A 24,615-nucleotide genomic window follows, 5' to 3' on the forward strand; every position below is an offset into this window, starting at 1 on the left:
TGGGCTTCAACCCACTTAGAAAAATAGTCAGTCATAAACAATATGAATTGAGCCTTACCGGGTGCCCATGGAAGGGGGCCAACGATGTCCGTTCTCCACTTCATGAATAGCTATGGTGACAAAACCGAATGCAGTAGATCTCCGGGTTGATGTATCATCGGAGCATGTCTTTGACATTCATCACATTTTCGTACGAACTCCTTTGCGTCCTTTTCCATATCTATCCAGTAGTAGGCGGCTCTGATTACTTTTCGAACCAATGATTCGGCGCCTGAATGATTTCCATAGGTGCCCTCGTGAACTTCCCTCATAACGTACTCGGTATCTCCAGGTCCCAAGCATATTCCTAGCGGGCCATCGAACGTTCTTCTAAACAAAGTTCCGTCTTCGGACAAGCTAAATCGGGCTGCCTTGGTACCCAGGGCCATCAACTTTTTTGGATCCGATGGCAGTTTCCCAGTCTTCAAATATTCTACATATTTGTTTCTCCAATCCCAAGTCAAGGTTGTAGAGTTTATTTAGGGGTGACCTTCTTCCACTATTGATCTCATGAGTTGCACGACTGCCCCAGAGTTGAGCTCGTTATCCTCAACCGACGACCCTACGCTTGCGAGGGCATCAGCCTCGCTATTCTGATCGCGAGGTACGTGATGCAAAGTCTACTCCTTGAATCAGTGTAATGTTACCTGCAACTTATCTAGGTACCTTTGCATTCGTTCTTCTCTGACCTCAAATGTACCATTAACTTGGTTCACCATAAGGAGGGAGACGCACTTAGCTACGACCACCTCCGCCCCCAAGCTTTTGGCTTGTTCGAGACCTGCAATCGTCGATATCGTAACCACTGATTTCCACTGCCCATTTGGCCAATCGTCCCGAGAGTTCGGGTTTACGCATTATATTTTGCAATGGGTAAGTTGTTACAACACATAAGGGACGTCACTAGAAATATGGTTTCAATTTCCTAGAGGCGCTTAGAAAAGCGAGGGCCAATTTTTCTAGGTGAGAGTACCTGGTTTCGGCCTCACTCAGAGTCCTTCTAACATAGTAAATTGGAAATTCCATACCTTTTTCTTCCCGGACCAGGACTCCACTTCCCGCTATCTTTGATACCGCCAAGTACAGGTATAGAATCAGTGGTGGGCTTGATAGATATTGCTTGAGTTCCTCCAAGGCCCGTTGGCACTCCGGGGTCTACGAAAAGTTGTTCTTCTTCTTTAGTAGCGAAAATAATCGGTTACTCTTATCTTAGGATCTCGAGATGAATCGCCTCGGGGTGGCTAAGCGTCCGGTCAATCTTTGCGTAGCCTTCACGTTGTCTACGACCATGATATCTTCGGTGGCTTTGATCTTGTCGAGGTTGATCTTGATTCCCAAATTGGATACCATGAACCCGAGGAATTTACTTGATCCGACTCTGAACGCACATTTCTCCCAGGTTCAGCTTCATATTGTACTTCTTCAATATGCTGAAAGTTTCCGGCAAATCTTTTAAATGGTCCTAGTGCAGGGAGTTAACCAACATATCGTAGATGTAAACTTCCATTGATTTCCCTATTTGTTCTTCGAACATCCGATTTACTAGGTGTTGATAAGTAGCACCGGTGTTTTTTAATCCGAATGGCATTACGTTCTAGCAGTATGTGCCATACTTAGTGATGAAGGAAGTTTTTTCCTAATCATATGGGTTTATCCGTATTTTGTTGTACCCGGAATAGGCATCGAGAAAATTGAGGATCTCGTGGTCGATCGTGGCATCGATCATGTGATCGATGTTGGGCAAAGAGAAAGTGTCCTTGGGACATACCTTATTCAAATCCTTATAGTCTACACACATTCTTAATTTGTTCCCCTTTTTAGGGACTACTACTACATTTGCTAACCAATTCGGGTATTTTATGTTACAACCCATATTCACATACGTTAGTTCATGCCATAAGGTCGTCGACGTAAATCCATGAAGAGATTATCTTTGAGATGATAAGAGATTAATCCTATTGGTCTTAAATGATACAAAGGTGTATAAGGGTGGTTAACAAGTATTAGAAGTTAACGAATCAAGGATGTTGTCAGCCGTATTTTTGGGTAAACCTAGGGGTGCTTAATACTCTCAAGAGGTCGTATTTTAAGGTATATGAATCATAAGATATCCGTATCATATTCTTGAAGTCAAACGAGTTATGAAACAAAAGTCGACAAGAGTTGTTGCAACTTAAGTTCATAGTTTTACTTAAACTTTAGGTCAAATGTTATTAAGCTTTTCTCCCAATATACTTGGAATTACGGGGTGATCTACCCACCAAATTGAAGATCTATGAGTCTAGTTTCCAACGCATTAAACCTTTTATCAATACGACATTGGAGTAGAGAGATATAGACATTTTTGCGAGACTGCACAAGCTGCTAGGTTACAAGTAGGTGGGTCACCTACTTGGTTAAATGATAGCCCAAAAAGAGGCAATTTCGGGTCAGACAAAGAGCCCATTAAAAGGCTTATCTTCTGCAATATATCCCTCATTATATTTCACAAATAACCAGACCTAAACCCCTGCAAACTTCCTCCCAAAAATTATCCACAAACCCTAATTGATTTTCCCTCTCTTTCAAGTTCAAATTGGGGGTAAACCCTAGAGTTTGAAGAACCAAGATAAGGGCTGAGTTATCCAACAAGTAAGGTGAGTTTACTGCTATCTTTCATACATTTATTCTGCTGTGAATTCATGGTAATTCGTTCTATACATGTAAGAACTCACGGGACGGTGATCGGAAGCCGTGAGTTCAAGTTATTCACTTGTAGCGGACTGTTTTGTGGAGTATTTTGTGTTGCTGTTGGGCTGCATGTTTTACTACTATTTTGTGGAGTTTTGGAGGAGGAAGGGTGTGGAGAAACACCATATAGATGCAGGGTTGTGGGCTGGTAGTTCTTCGTAACATTTCCGGGTCGTTTGACACGACTACGGTGGCCGTCGTATGTATGAAGTGATTTGGTTGTGCGTGGACTGTTTTGGGAGGCTCAATATGATTATTATTGATGTTGTTTGGGCTGTTTGGTGATTGTTTGGAATTGTGTGAAGTCATATATATAGGGAGGTGCTGTCCGTTTCATCGTAAAATAGGTTGTGGTCGATACATAATAGTTATGACGCTTGAATGGTAACTATAGTATCGTTTCTCTTATTGTAGACTAAGAAGTCGTGAAAATTGCATAGCTTGAGATTGGGGCAGTATATACAAGGTATGTGAGGCTATCCCTTTCCTTCTTTTGCACGACTCCGATTGTACATAATGTAATGAACGAGCTTCAAAAGATACTCTACTCTTAGAAGCTAGCAGTACTTACATTGTTTCCCCTCTTATGGAACGATTGATGTTGATGTTGCTTCTCTTATTCTTATGTTATCAATGTTGTTGGTACTTCCTGATTCTTATAAGGTTCATGGTGAAGAGTTAGTCCTAACAACGTGTACAGAGGATACCGACCTTACGTCACTCCGAAAGGTTTAGAACGTGAGTCCATGGGTCGAGCATGCATTATATATATGTATCTATTTTACTCTACCGAGCCGCGCTATAGTCGGCCGGGTACGGCACCTATTGTGCAACCACTAATCAGTTGGGTTTTACCGAGCTCCACGTGGCCGGTACGTTTTACCGAGCTCCACGTGGCCGGGTACGTTTTTACCGAGCCTATTACGGCCGGGTACGATATGATGATGATGATGCCCACAGAGGCGTATGTTTTAAAAGTTTATGTATATATACATATGTATCACGCATTTCATATCAGTAGCCCTTAGAGGTACCCAGATGTTACAGGTTGTTTATTCTCTATCCCTGCTTATATTACTGTTCGTACTTATGGTTCCCTGCCTTACATACTCAGTACTTTATTCGTACTGACGTCCTTTTATTTGTGGACGCTGCATATCGTGCTGCAGGTCCTGATAGACAGGCAGGCGCAGCTCCCCCACCATAGTAGGCTGTCCAGTCAGCGGTGATTGGCGAGATCCCTTCTTCGGACTTGCCATGGTCTTGGTATGCATTTTTGTTATAGATATTATGGGTATGTCGGGGCCCTGTTCCGGCTATGTTGCAACACTTATGTTCCTTTAGAGGCTCATAGACAGGTGTCGACTCATGTATAGTTTGGTAGGCCTTGTCGGCTGGTTTTTGTTGTATAGTCTCTCATGGTAGTGTGGTAGCTCGTACCTTATATATAGTTTCTTGATTATCTAGTCATCCCATGTTATGTATGTTCATGCCATCATATTTTATTGTTGGTTGTCCATGACCCATGTCTACCATTTATATTGATCTCGTCAGCCCTAAAAGATAATAAAGAAGGTTAGATAAAATGTATGTTGGTACTCGGTAAGTATGGCCGGGTGCTAGTCATGGCCCTCCAGTTTGGGTCGTCACATTTTACCTCCCGAATGGATCCTATTTTAAGGAGTTTAGATACCTTGTCCTTGATGAAAGCATGCTTGATTTTGGACTGGGGTCTCCTTTTCCGCTTGACCGGGTGGAATTTTGGGTCCAGCTTAGCTTGTGATTGGTTATCTCCGGTGGAATCCCTGTCGTATCAAGATGGTACCAAGCGAAACAATCCATGTTAGCCATAAGAAATTGAATGAGTTGTTTTCCTGAGCTCGGGGGTTAACCCCATGCCCAGGTATACCTTCCGATCGGATAGACATTCGATCAATGTGACTTGTTTCAGCTCCTCGACCGTTGATTTGGTGATGTCAGAATCGTCGGGGACCATAAAAGACCTGGGAATCCTGTAATCATCGTCTTCATCAATCCCCTATTTATCCGATTAGGTCGTAGCCGGTGACGATAATTGCTATTTAGCCTTTAGCTTTGTATCTGAACTCGGTTCGTTTGATGTTGTCATTTTTGGTACTGGGATCACTTCTTCGACTGCAAACATTCCTTTGTGGCCGGTTGCTCCCTGTAGATTCTTTTGATCCCTCCTGGCATTGGGAATTTTAACACTTGGTGAAGAGTCGAGGGTACTGCCCTCATGTTGTGGATCCATGGCTCCCGAACATGGCGTTGTACCTCATGCCTCCTTCGATCACATAAAACATAGTTTCCTAGATGGTCCCAGCAGTATTCACCGGCAATGTTATCTCTCCCTTAGTAGTTTTTCATGCCATGTTGAATCCGTTTAGAACACGGACTGCATGCACAATTTGATCTTGCAGGTCGAGCTGTTTTATTACCCTCGATCGGATGATATTGGCGGAGCTGCCTGAATTAATTGACACATGCTTAACTCGAGATTTATTTATGGGTACAGATATCGCCAGTGCATTGTTGTGGGGCTGCACGATCCCTTCCGCATCCTCGTCATTAAAAGAAAAAGTTCCTTCTGGTATGTAATCTCGAGCCCATTTTTCCCTTGTGATGGATACTTTGGTGCATTCTAGCATCAGCCTTTGAGGAACATCGACCCCACCGATGATCATGTTAATGACATGTTGAGGTTCTTCTTGCTTTTTTTGTTTATTAGAATCCCTATTTCTAAAATGGTTCTTGGCTCGGTCACTCAAGAATTCTCGAAGATGCCCGTTGTTGAATATCCAGGCTACTTCCTCTCTCAATTGTCGGCATCCTCTGTTCTATGGCCGTGAGGGCCATGATATTTGCACATCTGATTAGGATCCCTTTGGGCAGGATCATATTGTAGGGGTCGAGGCCATTTGGTGTCTTTGATGCATCTGATAGCTGATACAATGGCGGCAGTGTCAACATTAAAATTATATTCAGATAACCTCGGTGCTTCCTTAGGTCCGATAGGCCTATCAAAACCGTTCTTGCTCATGAGTCCTCGGCTGCTATGGCCTCGGTCACTTCTCCTTTCGCTTCGCATAGAATTTTGCCCAGATCCGTTGCTTCTTAGATCTCCATTGCAAGGCGTACTGATCCTTGTTCGACCTTGGTTCACGGTCGATATCTCTCTTGCCTCTGTCGACGGGTCTAACAAGATAAACAAAACCAGAAGGAGCCCCTAGTTGATAATCTTCGACTCTAATTTTTGATTGATATTGATTATGCACATCAGCCAAGTAACAGCCGGATACTTTATCAGATTCTTCTTCAACTGTTGTTAAGCCATCGAACTTCGAACATTGAGTCCTTGGGTGAAAGCTTGAACGGCCCAATCATCAACGATCGGTAGTAGGTCCATCTATTCCATTTAAAAATGGGACACGAACTCTCTAAGCATCTCATTGTCCTTTTGTCTTACTTTGAAGAGGCCCGACTTCCTGGTCTCGACCTTGATAGCCCCAATGTGTGCTTTCACGAAAGAGTCTGCAAGCATAGCAAACGAGTCAATAGAATTAGGAGGTAAGTTGTGATACTATATCATAGCTCCCTTCGACAGGGTCTCTCTGAATTTCTTTAGCAAGACAGATTCGATCTCATTATCCTCCAAGTCATTTCCTTTGACAGCGCATGTGCAGGAAGTGACATGCTCGTTTGGGTCAGTCATTCCATTTTACTTTGGAATCTTTGGCATGCAGAATTTTTTAGGGATCGTCTTTAGAGCCGCACTCGAAGGAAGGTTTTTGTACGAACTTCTTGGAATCCAAGCCTTTTAGTATTGGCGGTGCTCCAGGGATCTGGTCGACCCTAAAATTGTAGATTTTCACCTTTTTGTCATTTGCTTCGATTTTCTTCTTCCCTGATTCAATCCGTTTCATCAGCTCCTCGAGCATTTTTATGATATGGGGGTTGGTACCAGAATCACTTTCATTCGACCTTTCCACGACCAGTTCTTCCATGCGGATAATTTCTCGGGAAGGATCGGGTTCAATTCTACTCGGTGTATGGCTTTGGTTTTGTAACTAAGCTATCGCCGTCTGTTGAGCTTTTAACATTACGAAGATCATCCGTAGATTGATCCCGTATCCTCCATTGTTTTGAGTATTCTGCATTGTCGATCGAGCTCCACCACTGATGCTACTTTCGGGGTCGGTAGGTAGGTTTGTGTCGATAGCCACATGCGAGTTAGCGTCCAACAGGTTCGCGACTGGAATTTCGATGGGATCATCGGGTGGTACCTCGTTACCGGGCAGTATATTTTTATTTTCATCGTGGTGACCGGACTCATTGTCAGCAGGTAGGGGTGCCAATTGTCAGTTTGGCATTTCGAGCTTTAACCTAAAATAAGAGACACTTCAAAGAACAAGTGTAAAATAGTGTGTGTTATGGAAATTTGTATCAAATAACTACTATTATCCTTAGCCCCACGGTGGGCGCCAAATTGTTTACCCTCAAAATCGGATAACGATTAAATTTGTAAGTGAATTTAAGGATACGTGAATTAAATTGACACAAAACGATAAATTGAATTGCATTGAAATAAAATATGATAAAGTGAATTCAAACCACACAAATTGAATAGTAACAACCTTGGGAAGTGAAGCGCCCTTGAACAGAATGCACTTTGATCAGTATTAAAACACAGTTGAATAAGATCTATAAAGAGAAAATAATAGTATATTGCTTTGGGACACGTGTAACAATGTCTTTTACAAATAATCAGACCCCCTTTACATAGTATGGGAGTCCTACTTTAGGTACAATTCTATAAAAGTTAAAAAATCTCATGATTTGCTAATTAGCCGGTTTCTCATTGACACATGCCGAGATTCCCGCCATGATACTCGACCGGTTACGGATATTTCGCCTTCCGTTATTCGGTCTAGCAAAATTTCCTCGAGCTCATGGGGGGTCAGGGTTGATTCTGGGGTCCTGGACACGATGTTCTCGAGGACGGGCATTCTGACCTCTTATCTTGGTTCGATGGAACCCGGGGTCGATCTTCAAGCCATCACGTTTCAATCCCGTCTGTCGTGCAATAGACGAGCCCGATTTCGACCGTATACAATTTTTAATATACCTTTAGCATTACAAATTGTCTATATAAATTTATAATATATATATATATATATATATATATATATATATATATATATATATATATATATATATACATACATACATTAGATTTTGCCTTTAAAATACGAAGTAGCATTTTCTCTATATGAGACTTAGCTTGACCTCATTCTTCTCTATCAGTCTTTTAACATAATTATGAAGTTATATTATGTGTTAGCAACTTTTCAGTTAAAAATAGAATAACTTTCAAAATAAATAATTTTCAATATATAAAAATTATTGTTCGCAAAAAAATAAGTCAAATATATTTACATTCAAATTTAAAAAGACTAACTAATTATTAACTATCCATAATGTATAACTTAAAAATTAAATTAAAAAAAAAACTATTTACACTTTGTCATAAATAGCCAAATGGCCTAACAAAGTGAGGCTGCCATTGAGGCTTTCTCTTCTCCTTCTAATAATGTATCGACATAGATGGTTGACTCCATCAACGTGGAATATGCAAACCTTCGCTACCTTCCCGGATCTGTCCCCTTCCACTCTGTGATTTCTTTACATTTAATCTATATATTATAAGTATTGAGTGCATATACAAGATAGCTATGAGTAATAAAATAGTGAGTGTTGTTTAGAGGACTAACCGTAATCTTAGCAGAGCCAAGAAAAATGGCCCTCCAATTCTACTCCCTTTTCAAAAGAAGAGACAAGAGGCAACATTGCAGAGAAAAGTATGCATGCTTCCGTTTTATCAGTGGATACACCGAAAACAAAATCTTGAATATCTGATCCTTTTTTTTTTTTTGGTTACTACCCATTTAGATAAATGCTTATTTTTGGAAAATGAAACCATGTTCTTTATTGTGAAGGGAGACAAAGAAAGCAGGCAGCACAAGGATTACAAGAATTCCGATGGATGAGGATGATGGTTTTGAAGATGCAGGGACAGGGACACCTTTATCTGCAATAGCTGAGGCATTTGAGGAGCTTTCATCATGCTTAAAGTCAAACGGCTACGATGATCTTAGGCTGAAGCCTTTTTGTGATGCTTGTTCCCTTGTTTCTGTCCTCTTTGGATGCCTTGGCATCGCTTTTAAATTTGCAGAGCTTGAATATGTCTCCAAAGTTAGTCCTTCTCATGACTTTCCTTCTTTTAAATTTCATCCATTGTTTGTCACATTTCGAAAACAAAAAAGAGGAAGAGTTAGTATGGAAACATATAGGTTGTCGAGATGTATTATTGAGACATGCTAGAATATTGGGCTATTATTTAGATACAAATATTGAGATTTTGTTTCCTTCATTCTATGTAACTTTTTGGTTCTGGTATATACCACTATCCACCATACCTTTTCGTTTAAGCATGAATGTCGCTTTCAGGTACGTGATCTTGCAGAAGCATCAGAAGTATTTGGAAGTTTGAACAGTATCCTTGATTATGATGTTAGAAGTGATACAGTTAGAACACCAGGAAGCCTTTCCCGCAATTTGCGCAGAGTTCGGCAAGGTCTAGACCTGATCAGAGCCTTGTTTCAGAATTTTCTTTCCACCTAGTACGTATTTTACTCCCTTCTTTTTATAGAAGCGATATTCCTCTTGCTTTTGCATATATTTTGGCATAATCCAATTGTGTGCTGTCTTTTCTTTTCCTTTCAGTTTGTTCTTATTTTATGGAATATGTCCAATTATTGCTTTTTATTTACTTTTACACTAGTTTATGCACTCAATTCTTACTAGAAAAAAAGAAGAAGAAGATGGACTTGCCATTGTTTCAAGTTCAACAGTTTACTTGTGCATTACAATAGAGCTGGATTCAGACAGAGGCGGATCTAGAATTTTTATAATATGGGTGTACCACTAAAGAAAGTATTAAATGAGAGACCATGGGTTCACGTGCCCCATATTTTGGGCTATAAATCCGCCCCTGCTTCCAAGGATCTATAGGAAATGTAGACATAAATTTTAATTGCATACCAGGATCTTGAATATGATAATCTTACATAAAATTGTTCAAAAAACATACCTGAATCATAAGCCATCATCGTGAAGCGGAAGCGTTAGTTGGAATTGGTTTCTCGCCCCTTGCCCTAGCTTTGGTTACCGCCATCTTTGACGATGGAAGAGAGAAAATAAAATACGGTAACCCTAATGGGTGGGGAGAAGATCAATTTATAGAGGTTCTCACTTAATCTGGTACGTCCATCAAGTAACCGATCGGACGGATGAGATTTGCTCATTAATTAAATATTAATTATGGGCCTTAAACTTATTGGGCCACCCATATACGTAGGAAAATCTTACGTTCTCCCACTTGGCCTAATAATACATAATATTAATATTTAATCATATAAACATTAGTTGCGCATAAAAAATCTCTTCTATAATGTCCATCATAAATACCATAATACGATAAACTACTAAATGTGAGTTATGGCGGTTATATGTAATTTGTCTACATACTCCCTTCCATATACTACAACATTACCGACTCATCACACCAGGTCCATAAGCTATAAAATATTATGATCCACAATAATATCTCATTGAGACTTATCCTGTAATATCAAACAATAATGTGTACACCATTATGAGAAACAGGAAATCACTAATGTATATCAAAAACATATAAATGAGCTCAAAGTGTCTAAACATCATAAATACATCAATCACAAATACAACCAAGACCCATTCTATGTACATGTTCTTTAAATATCTTTGGTTGTAAACCTTTTGTTAACGGATCTGCAATCATGAGATCTGTTCTAATATGCTCAAGTGACACTCTTTGTTTCTGAACTTCCTCCTTGACGGTAAAGTACTTTAATTCCATATGCTTGGCACCTTTGGAGTACTTATCGTTCTTGGAGAAGAATACTGCTGCAGAATTATCACAGTAAATTTTCAGCGGCTTGGTAATGGTGTCGACAACCCCAAGTCCTGAAATGAAGTTTCGCAGCCATAATGCATGAATTGTGGCTTCAAAACATGCCACAAATTCTGCTTCCATCGTGGATGTAGCAATGACAGACTGTTTGGCACTCTTCCACGATATTGCTCCTTCAGCTAATTGGAACAAATAACCAAACGTGGACTTTCTAGTGTCAATACATCCAGCGAAATCTGAATCCGAGTATCCAACAACTTCCAAATGCTTGGATCTCCTATACATGAGCATGTAATCCTTTGTTCCTTTCAGGTACCTCAAAACTTTCTTTGCAGCTTTCCAGTGATCAATTCCTGGGTTACTCTGATATATAGCATTCCGATCGCAAAACTAATATCCGGTCTTGTGCAGGTCTGAGCATACATTAGACTACCAACAATTGAAGAGTAAGGAATTGATTCCATTTTCTTTAGTTCTACATCATTCTTAGGGCATTGCATGAGACTAAATTTGTCCCTTTTTGAATTGGAACAATTCTTGCTGAACAATTGTTCATATTAAATCTCTCTAGAATTCTTTCGATATAGCCTTCTGAGACAATCCCAATAATCCTTGTGATCTATCACGGAATATTTCTATTCCTATCACATAGGATGCCTCACCCATATATTTCATTTCAAAATTCTTAGAGAGAAAATCTTTAGTCTCACGCAATATGCCTAAATCATTAGCAGCAAGTAGAATATCATCAACATATAGGACTAATAATATAAACTTGCTCCCACTGATCTTTTGGTATATACAACGATCAACGGTATTCTCCACAAATCCAAAAGATATTATGTTATTATTAAACTTTATATACCATTGTCGTGAGGCTTGTTTAAGTCCATATATTGACTTCTTCAGTTTACACACCATTTGACCTTTTCCTTTAGTTTCGAAACCCTCTGGTTGGTCCATATAAACTTCCTCCTCGAGATCTCCTTAAGAAAGGCATTTTTCACATCCATTTGGTGTAACTCTAAATCATAATGAGCCACCAAAACCATAATAATTCTTAACGAGTCTTTCTTTGAGACTGGTAAAAAGGTCTCTTTATAATCAATGCCTCCTTTCTGAGTATAACCCTTGGCAACAAGTCTGGCTTTGTATCGTTCAATATTGCCATTTGAATCGCGTTTGGTCTTAAAGACCCATCTACACCCGATTCTTTTAGAACTTTCTGGCAGTTCAACGAGATCCCAGAGTTTATTGTATTTTATGGATTTTAGCTCTTCTTTCATGGCATCAATCCATTTGTCAGACTCATTACTTTCTGTGGCTTGTGAAAATGAAATCGGATCCTTATTAAAACCAATGTCAAAATCTGACTCTTGCAAATAAACCACGTAATCATCCGAAATAGCCGATTTCTAACTCTTTGAGATTTTCTTAATGGCATTTCGTGTGGTTCATTTGTGTAAGATATTTGTGAGTCAGCTTCTTCATGAAGTGTTTCATCCGAATGTTTCTTGGTGTTGTCAAAGTGTTCTTCAACAACTGGAACAATATTTGGTATTTGTGTGGAAGTAGGCACATTCGTGGGTAATAAAATATTGACTCTCACCTCTTTTATTTCCACACTTTGCTTTTCAACACTTCCACTAACTTCACCATTCTCAATGAATCTTGCATTACCGGTTTCAACAATTCTCGAACTATGATTTGGACAGTAAAGCACATACCCTTTAGATTTCTCTGGGTAACCAATAAAGTAACCACTTATTGTTCGAGAATCTAATTTCTTTTCTTGTGGATTATAAACTCTAGCTTCCGCTGGGCAACCCCAAACATGCAGGTGCCTTAAACTAGGTTTCCTTCCTGTCCACAGTTCAAAAGGGGTCGTTGGAACTGCCTTACTAGGAACCCTGTTTAATAAATATACAGCAGTTTTAAGAGCATACATCCACAATGATTTGGGTAATGAGGAATTACTCATCATGCTCCTAACCATATCTATAAGTGTTCGATTACGCCTTTCTGCAACACTATTTTGTTGAGGTGTTCTTGGCATAGTATAATGTGCACATATGCCATGTTCCTCGAGGAACTTTGCAAATGGACCTGGACATTTTCCTGATTCATTATATTTTCCATAATACTCACCACCTCTATCTGACCTAATAATTTTCACCTTTCTATCTAATTGCCTTTCAACCTCATTAACAAATACCTTGAGAGCATCTGTTGCTTGAGATTTTTCTTTCAGCAAATAGATGTATCCATAACGTGAAAAATCATCGATAAAAGTGATAAAATATTTCTCTCCACTAAAATATGGAACAACAAAAGGTTCACAAATATCGGTGTGTATAATTTCAAGAAGCTGGGTGCTTCTTGTGGCACCTTTCTTACTATGCTTGGTTTGCTTTCCCTTAATACAATCCAAACATATAGTAAGATCAGTAAAATCTAGATTCGGAAGAATATCATTATTTACTAATCTTCTAACCTTTCTTTGGATATATGACCCAAACGTCTATGCCACAAGTAAGCAGAACTTTCATCTAGTGAACCACGTTTAATTCCAATATTATGTTGAACAGTAAGAAGGGATTCAGAAAAACCAATATCAAGTTTCAATTTTATATAAACCATCACTAAGAAAACCAAAACCATAAAAAATAGCATTCTTATATAAATTGAGACATCCATTTCCAATCTTTAATCAAATCCAGAAACATCAAGTCTTGAAAGAGAAATCAAATTCCTAGAAACCGAAGGTACATAAAGAGTCTGTAATAGATCAAGGTGACGTCCAGTCTCTATGATCAAACGATAAGTCCCTATGCCTTCAATTGGAGCCTTCATACGATTTCTCATGAACAACAAATCCTTATTTGGATTTGCAGTTTGGATCGTAAGGAATCCCTGCAACGTAGTATATACATGAGCAGTTGCACCAGAATCAAGTCACCCAAGTATTATTAGGAACTTCTACCAAATTTGATTCGAAACATACAAAAGCACTAATTGTACCTTTCTTTTCGAACCAAGCTTTACGTATCAGGCAATCTTTCTGATAGTGTCCTTCCTTGTTACAGAAACGATACGTATCTGCCTTATGTTCCTTGTTAGCATCCTGTTGAGCTTTAGCAGGTGTTTTCTTCTTCTTTAACTTGTTGGCCTTTGTTAGCTTGATGGTTAAATAGTAGTCAATAACCTTAATCCCATAAGTATTAGGAGTAGGACATGTATTATATATGTATAGGGCTCATTATATCATTGTCATAATTAATCAATAATATTTTCTCCCATGCGTTCTCACATGATATCAGAGCTTTGGTGAAAAGAGATCGTTGTCCGTCATTCCAGCGACATCCGGGAAGAAAGAACTCAGTTACCGTGCAATTTTCCGGTGACCTAAGTGACTATTTGCGTCAAAGTCACTAATTATCAGTTTTTTGCGACATCCAACAACACCAAAAGGTTCCCAAGAGATAGGAGACCAAACCCCAGGAAAAGTCACCTGAAAAAGACCATCCACGCACCCATGCGCCTGCCGGAGATCTGCGCCGGCAGCGCGTCTGTCCCACGTGGCGGCGCGTCTGTCCCACGCGCCGGCGCGTGAGGGCTTTTCCGGCCAGAATTTGGAAATGCTTCTTTTTGACAGAGTCATCTCCTTGCAGTTCCAAGTACATTGGTACTATTTTCGACAGATTCCGACAACTTTGGAATTTTCCGGCGAGCTACAGTGATTTTTCCGGCATGAACAGTGATCCCCAAAAAATTTCTGCTTTTCCGGCACGATATTATAATGGCATTCGTATTGGAATCCTTTAACTCACAATCCGTTGGATCCAATGATTTGAATCCAATCTAGATGGTTTCTTTATCGGATTATATTGAGTTTCTTCGGTACAAATCACGCAAACAGACATCTTCAGGATTAGCCTCCGTTGTTCCAACAAATAGTAGCATGACTTGTGTCTCCCAATCTTCACCTTCTGAGTCTTGGGTCATTGATTCAGGTGCATCTAATCATATTTCTGGTAACAAATCTCTTTTCACTAGTATTTCATATTCTCAATCTCTTCCAACAGTCACAATGGCCAATGGGTCTCAACCATGCCAAGTGCAATAGGTCAAGCAAGTCCACTTCCTTCCTTACCTTTAGACTCCGTTCTTTATGTTCTTGGTAGTCCTTTTAATCTCATAGTCGTTAGTCGCTTAGCCAAATCACTTAAATCTGCTGTTTTATTTCTTGATGACCTTATTTTTATACAGGAACGCAGTACAGGGCGGATCATTGGTACCGGACGTGAATTAGATTGACTTTATTACTTTATCCTTGCAAAATCACATGGACTCGCATCTTGTCTTCCTCCAATAACTTGTCCCGTTACTGATTCACCAGATTTATTACATAAACGGTTAGGACATCCCAGTTTGTCAAAACTTCAGAAAATGGTATCTGGCTTATCTAACTTGTCCACTCTAGAGTGTGAGTCATGTCAGCTCGGTAAGCATACCCGCTCCCATTTCCCGCGGCGTCTTGATAATCGAGCAGAGTCACCTTTTACTTTAGTCCATTCAGATGTTTGGGGTCCTAGTCGGGTCAGTTCTACCTTAGGATTCCACTACTTTGTCAATTTCATTGATGATTATTCCAGGTGCACTTGGATATTTTTGATGAAAAATCGATCTGAGTTGTTTTCTATTTTCCCGACCTTCCACGCTGAAATTCAAAATCAATTTGGGGTTTCTATCCGCACATTTCGTAGTGATAATGCCCTAGAGTATTTGTCTTCCCTATTTCAGCAGTTTATGAACTCCCATGGGATTATTTATCAAACATCTTGTCCGTACACATCCCAACAAAATGGGGTAGCTAAAAGAAAGAATAGACATCTTATTGAAAGTGCTCGTACCCTACTCATACAATCTCATGTTCTGCTGCGTTTTTTGGGAGATGCAGTTCTTACATCTTGTTATCTTATTAATCGTATGCCATCTTTAATTATCCAAAATCAAGTTCCATTCTCTGTCCTGTTTCCCCATTTACCTTTGTTCTCTCTTCCACCTTGTGTCTTTGGGAGTACGTGCTTTGTTCATGACCTTACTCCAGGAAAAGATAAGTTAGCTCCTCGTGCTCTTAAGTGCATATTTCTGGGTTACTCGAGAACGCAAAAGGGATATCGATGTTATTCTCCTTGACCTTCAGTGATTTCTTATGTCTGCTAATGATACCTTCTTTGAAACCCAATCATACTTCACAGGTCCAGTTAATCACTTAGATATTTCTGAGGTGCTACCAGTTCCTTCTTTTGGAGATTCAGTCCCTATCTCCCATTCATCTTCCTCCATAGCTCCACCACCTACAGTTCCAGTTGCAGCTCCACCACCTATAGCTCCAGTGCCACCACCGAATCCAGTGCCACCACCTAGTCCAGTTCCACCAACTATAGCTCCAGTGCTACCACGTAGTCCAGTTCAACCTTCTACAGCTCCACCACTCCTAACTTATAATCGTCGTCCGGGCCCAGCATCAGGCCTAGCTGATCCATGTCCTGCACCTGACCTTGGTAATACTGCGGACTTGTCTCCTCTTAATCAACCGATTGCACTACGAAAAGGTATACGGTCCACTCTTAATCCTAATCCTCATTATGTCTATTTAAGTTACCATCGTCTCTCACCATCCCATTGTGCATTTGTGTCGTATTTGTCTTCTGTTTCCATCCCTAAGTCGACAGGTGAAGCACTGTCTCATCCCGGATGGCGACGGCTATGATTGACAAGATGTCTGCTTTACATACGATTTGTACTTGGGAACTTGTTCCTCTTCCTTCGGGTAAATCGACTGTTGGTTGTCGTTGGGTGTATGCAATCAAAGTTGGTCCAGATGGCCAGGTTGATCGACTTAAGGCTCGTCTTGTTGCCAAAGGATATACTCAGATATTTGGACTCGATTACAGTGATACTTTCTCTCCCATGGCTAAAATTGCATCAGTCGGCCTTTTTTTTATCCATGGCTGTTGTTCGCCATTGGCCTCTCTATCAGTTGGACATTAAGAATGCTTTTCTTCACGGTGACCTTGAGGATGAGGTTTATATGGAGCAACCACCTGGTTTTGTTGCTCAGGGGGAGTCTAGTGGTCTTATATGTCGATTGAGCCGGTCCTTCTATGGTCTAAAGAAGTCTCCTCGAGCCTAGTTTGGTAAGTTCAGCACAGTTATTCAGGAATTTGGCATGACTCGTAGTGAACCTGATCACTCTGTATTTTATCGACATTCTGCTTCAAATCTCTATATTTATTTGGTCGTTTATGTTGACGATATTATTATTACCGGCAATGATCAGGATGATATTAGTAAGTTGAAGCAACAGCTCTTTCAGCACTTTCAGACTAAGATTAAAGTACTTTCTGGGTATTGAGGTCACTCAGTCTAGCTCAGGTATTGTGATCTCACAACGGAAGTATGCCTTAGATATTCTTGAGGAGACAGGAATGACAGGTCGTAGACCCGTTGACACTCTGATGGATCCGAATTCTAAACTTCTGCCAGGATAGGGGGAGCCTCTTAGCGATCCTGCAAGATAGAGGCGGTTGTTTGGTAAGTTAAATTACCTCACAGTGACTAGACCTGATATTTCCTTTCCTATGAGTGTTGTGAGTCAGTTTATGGATTCTCCCTGTGATAGTCATTGGGATGCAGTTGTTCGCATTTTTTGGTTTATAAAATCAGCTCCAGGCAAAGGCTTATTGTTTGAGGATCGAGAACATCAGTAGATCATTGGATACTCAGATGCTTATTAGGCAGGATCACCTTCTGATAGACGATCTACGTCTGGATATTGTGTCTTAGTAGGGTGAAATTTGGTGTCTTGGAAGAGCAAGAAACAGAATGTGGTTGCTCGGTCTAGTGCAGAAGCAGAATATCGAGCAATGGCTATAGCGACATGTGAGCTAATTTGGATCAAACAGTTGCTCAAGGAGTTGAAATTTGGTGAGATTAGTCAGATGGGACTTGTGTGTGATAATCAAGCTGCTCTTCATATTGCGTCAAATCCAGTGTTCCATGAGAGAAATAAATATCGGGATTGACTATCACTTTGTTAGAGAAAAGATACTCTCGGGAGATATTGCTATAAAATTTGTGAAGTCGAATGATCAGCTTGCTGATATTTTCACCAAGTCCCTCACTGGTCCTCGTATTAGTTATATATGTAACAAGCTCGGTACATATGATTTATATGCACCAGTCTAAGGGGGGTGTTAGTTCGATGGTTAAATGGTAGTAAATAACCCTAATCCCATAAGTATTAGGAGTAGGACATGTATTATATATGTATAAGGCTCATTGTATCATTGTCATAATTAATCAATAATATTTTCTCCCGTGCATTCTCACAGCCTTCACTTTAAGTCCTTTACCAGCTCCTTGACCCATGAGATTAATTGAATGACTCCCTTGTTTCGTAAGTCTTGACTCCTCCTGAGTAAGCATACTAGACAATTCACTAACATTCCACTTATCCTTAATAATGTTATATTTAATTTGAAAAGGTCCATACTCAGGAGGTCATGAGTTCAAAATAAACTGAACCAAGAAGGAGTCATCCACTTTCATCCCCAAGGTCTGAAGTCTTGCTACAATGTTAGTCATCTCGATGATATGGTTTTGCATACTACGCGACCCATCAAACTTCATGGTCGTGAGTTCAACCACTAGTGTACCAGCGAGAGACTTATCTGCAGAACGAAAACATTCTTCCACAAACTTCAGGTATTCCCTGGTACTTTCTGTTTTTGGAATAGTACACTTAATGTTTTTGGCAATATTCATTCGCATAAACATAAGGCTTAGAATGTTAGAACGTTCCCATGCTTTATGGAAAGACTTCTTATCCGCACTGCTTGAATCAGTAATGGCAGCGGCTTATCATTCAGCAGAGCCAAGTCAAGATCCATCACATCTAAGTGGAACTGGACTTTCACACCATTCAGAGAAGTTCAATCCGTTGAACACAGTAACATACGAAGGAAGCGATGAAAAGGAATAGCGGCAAAATAGATAATACATGTTCACAAATCAATATGGATTCAACAAACAGTTAAAGCATATCGCAATTCTCCTTTGGGTAAATGCTACGACACACTATAATAATTTAAATGTCATTTAGTCTTTAATAGGTAATTAAATATTTTTAACCAAATATATATGCCATCTTTGGACAGAGAATATATATTTGACTAAATATATTAATTTACATCATCATATTCACTATTCAAAGAATAATTGATTCACCATTGGGTAAATCCTTAAATTCTAGCAATAGTCAAAATTAATTTATCCACTAATTTTTAATTATAGGCATTTCATTAATTTCATGGATAAACTATAATTTTATATATGCATATTTTCATACAAACTAGTTTGGCCACTTTGGTGACTAACAAACTATATAACATAAGTACACACACAAAATAGAGATCATAAGATTTTATATATGTGAATACTTTAAACAATCTAGTTTGGTCATTTTGGTGACTAACACACTATATACAAATTAATCACATACATAAAATAAACAATAAATAGCTTTATCAACTAACAACCCAAAACAAATTAATAAATAAACCAAAACAAATTACTTCATAGCCTAAAGTTAAACAGTAACTGATCTAATTTTTAAATCTTTCATAAAAATTTTTTTCCTTAGAACATTGGAACATAATATCCTTAAGGCATTCAAAAGGAGAAATTTAGAAAACATAAATATATGAGGCAAACTTTAAATGGATACCTAATACACAAAGGATCAAACATTGAAGGTTACTGCTTTAAAGAAAGATATATTCAGGTGGGATTGTAGAGTAATTTAATTCCACAAATATTCATTCCCAATATAAAACTTTATTAGATTTTGTTAATTGTAGTAACACATTATTGGTGAGTCTTAAGCAAAATTCATCACAGGGCAAAATTCATCACGGCGTTCGACCTTTCTTCATTCAAATAGAAAATTTGACATAATTTATTACTAGCAATTCATAAAAGAAATTTCATACTTTATTAGATATACTCAAATTAAAAGAACTGGAATCAGATACGAGATTATTACAAATCCAATTAGAACAGTACGCATCAACAAAAAGATATAGTCTTTCTTTTACGAAGATTATCAGTTCAAATATCCAGGCTCTGATACCACATGTAGACATAAGCTTTAATTGCATACCAGGATCTTGAACATGATAATCTTACATAAAAAAATTTAGAAAACATACCTGAATCATAAGCCATCATTGTGAAGTGGAAGCGATAGTTGGAATTGGTTTCTCGCCCCTTGCCCTAGCTTTTGTTACCGCCGTCTTTGACGATGGAAGAGAGAAAATAAAATACGGTAACCCTAATGGGTGGGGAGAGGACCAATTTGTAGAGGTTCTCACTTAATCCGGTACGTCCATCAAGTAACCGTTCGGACGGATGAGATTTTCTCATTAATTAAATATTAATTATGGGCCTTAAACTTATTGGGTCACCCATATACGTAAGAAAATCTTACAAAACAACATCTCTTCCTTCATAAGGTAGGGGTAAGGTATGTGTACACATTACCCTCCCCTGACCTCACATGTAAATTGCACTAGGTTTGTTGTTGTCATTGTTATTGTTGTTGTTGTGATTGTAAATCCACTCGTGCTTGACATCGAATGTTATTTGTGCCTAGAGACGGATCTAGAAAATCTAGTACATGGGTGAACTACGAAAAAAAGAGAAAAAGATGTGTTAATCTGGGAATTGATCCCTAATCCTCTTGGTAAATAAATTAACCTTCAATCAAGTGCACCATTTCACCTGGGTGTCCACAGTTAATATTATACCAATTTTAGAAAATATATACATAAAATATCTAATTCTACGAAGAGATCATGGGTTCACGTGCCCCATAATCTTGCTTATGAATCTGCCCCTGGATTCAGGTAAAACTTATATATATATATATATATATATATATATATATATATATATATATATATGAGCTTCCTGCTGTCAAATTTACTCCTAAGCTGCTTATTTCTTTTTAGGAATCAAACGAACTCAGTGGTTGAAATAGAAAAGAAAACAAGAAAAAGAAAGGAAAAAATTTAAAAATCAGGAAAATTAATATTTTAACATTTTTTTTTGCTTTTCACTCTCTTTGAGAGAGTGAAATACATTCTCTTGGCCACGTCAGCACTTAAGGTGGTATATATTCCAATTTAGAATAGTTTAAAGGGGTTAAGGTGCCATATATTAGGACCAATAAGTGTGTAGTTGGAAATATGGTGATAGTTTGAGAGGGGGATTCCAATAAGCTCTCTAATCCTTATGTGTTTGTGTTTAGTGACGATTCCCTGAAAGAAGCTGCTTCAATGGCGTATGCAAAAGTTTGTGCACCCTATCATACATGGGCAGTGAGAACTGCTGTCTCTGCTGGTATGTGTGCTCTTCCAACAAGGGACCAACTTTTGATGAAGCTAAATGAGACCGGTAACTAATTTACTTTCTCTGTTGGTGGTCATTCATTGAACTGGAAAGTTATTAAGGCTTATACTACAATGTTTCCCTCATCAATTACTTGTTGCTAATGTCTCAGATGATTCAGCAGAGAGAGAAATGAGAAGATACATTGATGCTTCGCTTCCAATCATCGAATACATTGACAAACTTTATATTTCAAGAAGTATAACCTTGGATTGGTGATCTCATACTTTTACGCAACAACAAATGACATTTATGCTTTAGTACCAAGAAATTAATCTAGTTTTAGGTTGGCAATTTTGTACCAAAAGTAGTTTTAGAAAGTACATTTGGGATTAGTATATTGCAGTACCAGAGAGAATAGGACCTTGCACCTCTTGTGTACGAGGTCATTGGGTTATTCATACTTGTATTTTGGCATTGTCCTACCACTTTTTTTTTTTTTTGCAAAATTGGATGCATCAACTGATTTGGGAACTGAATGAAATGGAAATGAAGAGTCATGCCTTTTCAAACAACAGTTCATTTATTAATTTGTCGCCTTACCATCACATTTAACATCATATCCTAACCATATTTCCTCAAGATGAAATGCAAATAACCCTCCAGATGTCCCACGATTTTCACCTTTTAGATGCTTCAACGACTTCTGCAGTCAGGTCCAAATGGATAATGTGCTCACAAATTAATATCTTGGCCACCCCTAAATCTCTTTAACAAATGGGATTTTTACATAGGTATACATTATTGGAAACTTTATTACCCTCCCTACTTAAGTTATACTTTAATTACATAATATATACATAATTACCAATTATGTACATTTTTAGGAATTGAATGATAATTAAGGAATTCCTGAAATCACTCTAACGTACAAATCCCACTCCCCCCACGTTTCTCTCTCCATATCCCACTGCCCCGACGTTTCTCTCTCCATACCCCCAGCATATCTTCAGTATCTTCCACCATTAACGCCTATTTTCAATCTTCTTCAAAAATCCCTCTCTATTTTTACACATTTCAACTCTAAATACTCTACCAAAATTGTAGCTGCTTAAACTTTTGCTTAACTTTCAATGACGAAGAAACCACTCTCGAAGATTAGCCCTAAAAAAGCTAAAGTAGGTAATATTCCTACTTTTGATTTGGGTGTTCTCTCACAGGATTCACCCAAAAAAGTTTCAAAATCGGCACATGCAAAAGCAGAGACCAAGCACAGGCTTTCCCATCGTAAAGCTAGGGCAGAAGCTCGAACAAAATAAAAGCACGATAAGGATGTTGGTGAAGCCTCGACGCCTGTTAAATCTGTAAAATAGAAGGGCAAAGAAATTGCTTCCAATGATAAATTTTGTCGAAGAAGAAGTTATCACAAAAGTTGCAAAAAAAAAAAAACAGAGTTTCTCCTAATGTTAAACCTTCAAAAAAGAAGAAGGTTAAAAGATCAGCTAAAACTATACCCCAACAGTCATTGGGGAAGGTACAATTTCAGTAATTTCAATTTTTTATTTTTGTAAAACTAAAAAACTTGTTCTCCTTCTCGTGAACATACATAACTTTTGTTTTTTTGTATTTGTAGATATTTTGTTTATATTGTGTAGATTTGTTGTAGGTTAACAAATTTTTTACATTCCACTGTAAATTGTAGGTTTCTTGTAGATATTTTGTAGTATAAATGTAGTTATGTTGTTATCTGTTTTTGAAATAAGTTTATTAACTTTGTTTACCTTGAAAATGATAATTACAATTAGATTTGATTTTGTGGTTCTAAAAATACGCGATCTATTTTTACGCTAGTTGTTCAGGCAATAGATGTTAAGTAAGAGATTAGAAAATGAGATAAGAGCTTGAGAACAAGGTAGTAACCAAACCAATTGGCTGATAATCTGGGCCTCGAGCTTGCCTATTCGGGGCCTCGAGGTCGAGTCTGATGTTCTGCCCGGGGCAGTCGATGAGCGAATAACAGTTATGATAAAATTAATGGCGTCTCCTTATGGCCAATAATAAGCAATAAATGAAGAACAATAAATGGAACACACTAAATGTAAGTAATAGATGAAGCAATAAGAGTAAGACAATATGTTAAGTTAGAGAGTAGAGAGAATGTTCTTGTATTGAATATTGAGTATCAGATCTTTTCTCAAAGTGACAAGGATCCCCCTTATATATCAGGGGGAATCCCCATATAGTACAAATGCATTAATTACAAAAATATGAGATTGATACAGCTAATTAATGCTAGGATACGGGTCCGAACCAGCCTAATAGGCGTTGTCAGCCCTAGTCATGCGCCTTGGGAACTTCCCGCTTTTTCTTCATAGCTGTCGACCTGTATTGTCTCGAGCCCCTCAGGCGTAAATCTCGACCGTAGCCTCGAGCCTTTGACTGACATGCTTACGAAGTGTCGTAATGGCGGAAAATTGGACCCTCCGATTTTATCGCATACAGATATTCCCCGCATTTCTTAGATAAAAATGATAAGAAACGACTCTGACACCGATCTCGTCGAGCCTCTTGTGACGACATCACGTATATGACATCAACTTTTGCGATAACTGAGACTTCCCATCGGCGCATCAGTTTATTTTTTCAAAGTAATAATGCTACCGCCGATTCATCTCCCAAAAAATATTGATTGCGCCTGTCGATACGTTTCTCAAAAAGGCATTGATTGACGTCGGTTATGCCGCCATATTCCTATAAATGGGGGCTTTCTTGCACCCAAACTTCATTCCATTGCTCTTTTACTCTTTTCTTCCTTTCATCCTCATCCATCCTTGTTTCTTATGTTTGAAAACCGTGGCCATAAGGCCATACGGCAATGTTTTCATCAGTCATGCCATGCCTCTTTCTCGGAGCTATCTCCCTCCGAATGGGATCGCACTAACTTGTTGTTGTTGTTGTTGGCTCGAGACGATGAAATAGGGGTACCGATTTCTTCCCACTCAGGAAGATATTCGGACTCTACACCGCTGCTCAGGAGGGTGTTTGGACTTTACTCCGCTGCTCACCTCGCTACTCCGGCCTAGTGCGGCACTTCATCCCTTTTGCTTTCCGCGGGGTGAAGCGGCACTACCGGCCACTAACTTTCACGGCACAATGTCCCAAGAAGTGGACTCAAAGTAGCCGTGCAGGTAAGGCCTACGCCCGCCAAGTCTTCCACCAGGCTGTAATTTTCTCGTCCTGGTAAAAGCTTTTGCTCTTTGGCGGGCTATGACTTTTTCTTCATCTTTTTCTGCTTCTTCTGCATCGTTTTCCTCTTCTTCATCTTCTCCCTTAGAGATGCCATTTTGGAAGACCGT

General features: G+C 39.0%; 1 protein-coding gene across 1 annotated transcript; it reads left to right on the forward strand.

Moving 5' to 3' along the window:
* On the forward strand, positions 8,538-21,834 carry LOC109232739 (ACD11 homolog protein). Its single transcript, XM_019398479.1, has 5 exons — positions 8,538-8,648; positions 8,787-9,042; positions 9,298-9,470; positions 21,180-21,325; positions 21,432-21,834. The coding sequence occupies exons 1-5, from the start codon at positions 8,587-8,589 to the stop codon at positions 21,536-21,538; spliced, it is 744 nt and encodes a 247-aa protein (XP_019254024.1). The 5' UTR covers positions 8,538-8,586; the 3' UTR covers positions 21,539-21,834.

This window comes from Nicotiana attenuata, chromosome 9 (genome assembly GCF_001879085.1).
Source record: "Nicotiana attenuata strain UT chromosome 9, NIATTr2, whole genome shotgun sequence".
Classification (NCBI taxonomy): Eukaryota; Viridiplantae; Streptophyta; class Magnoliopsida; order Solanales; family Solanaceae; genus Nicotiana; species Nicotiana attenuata.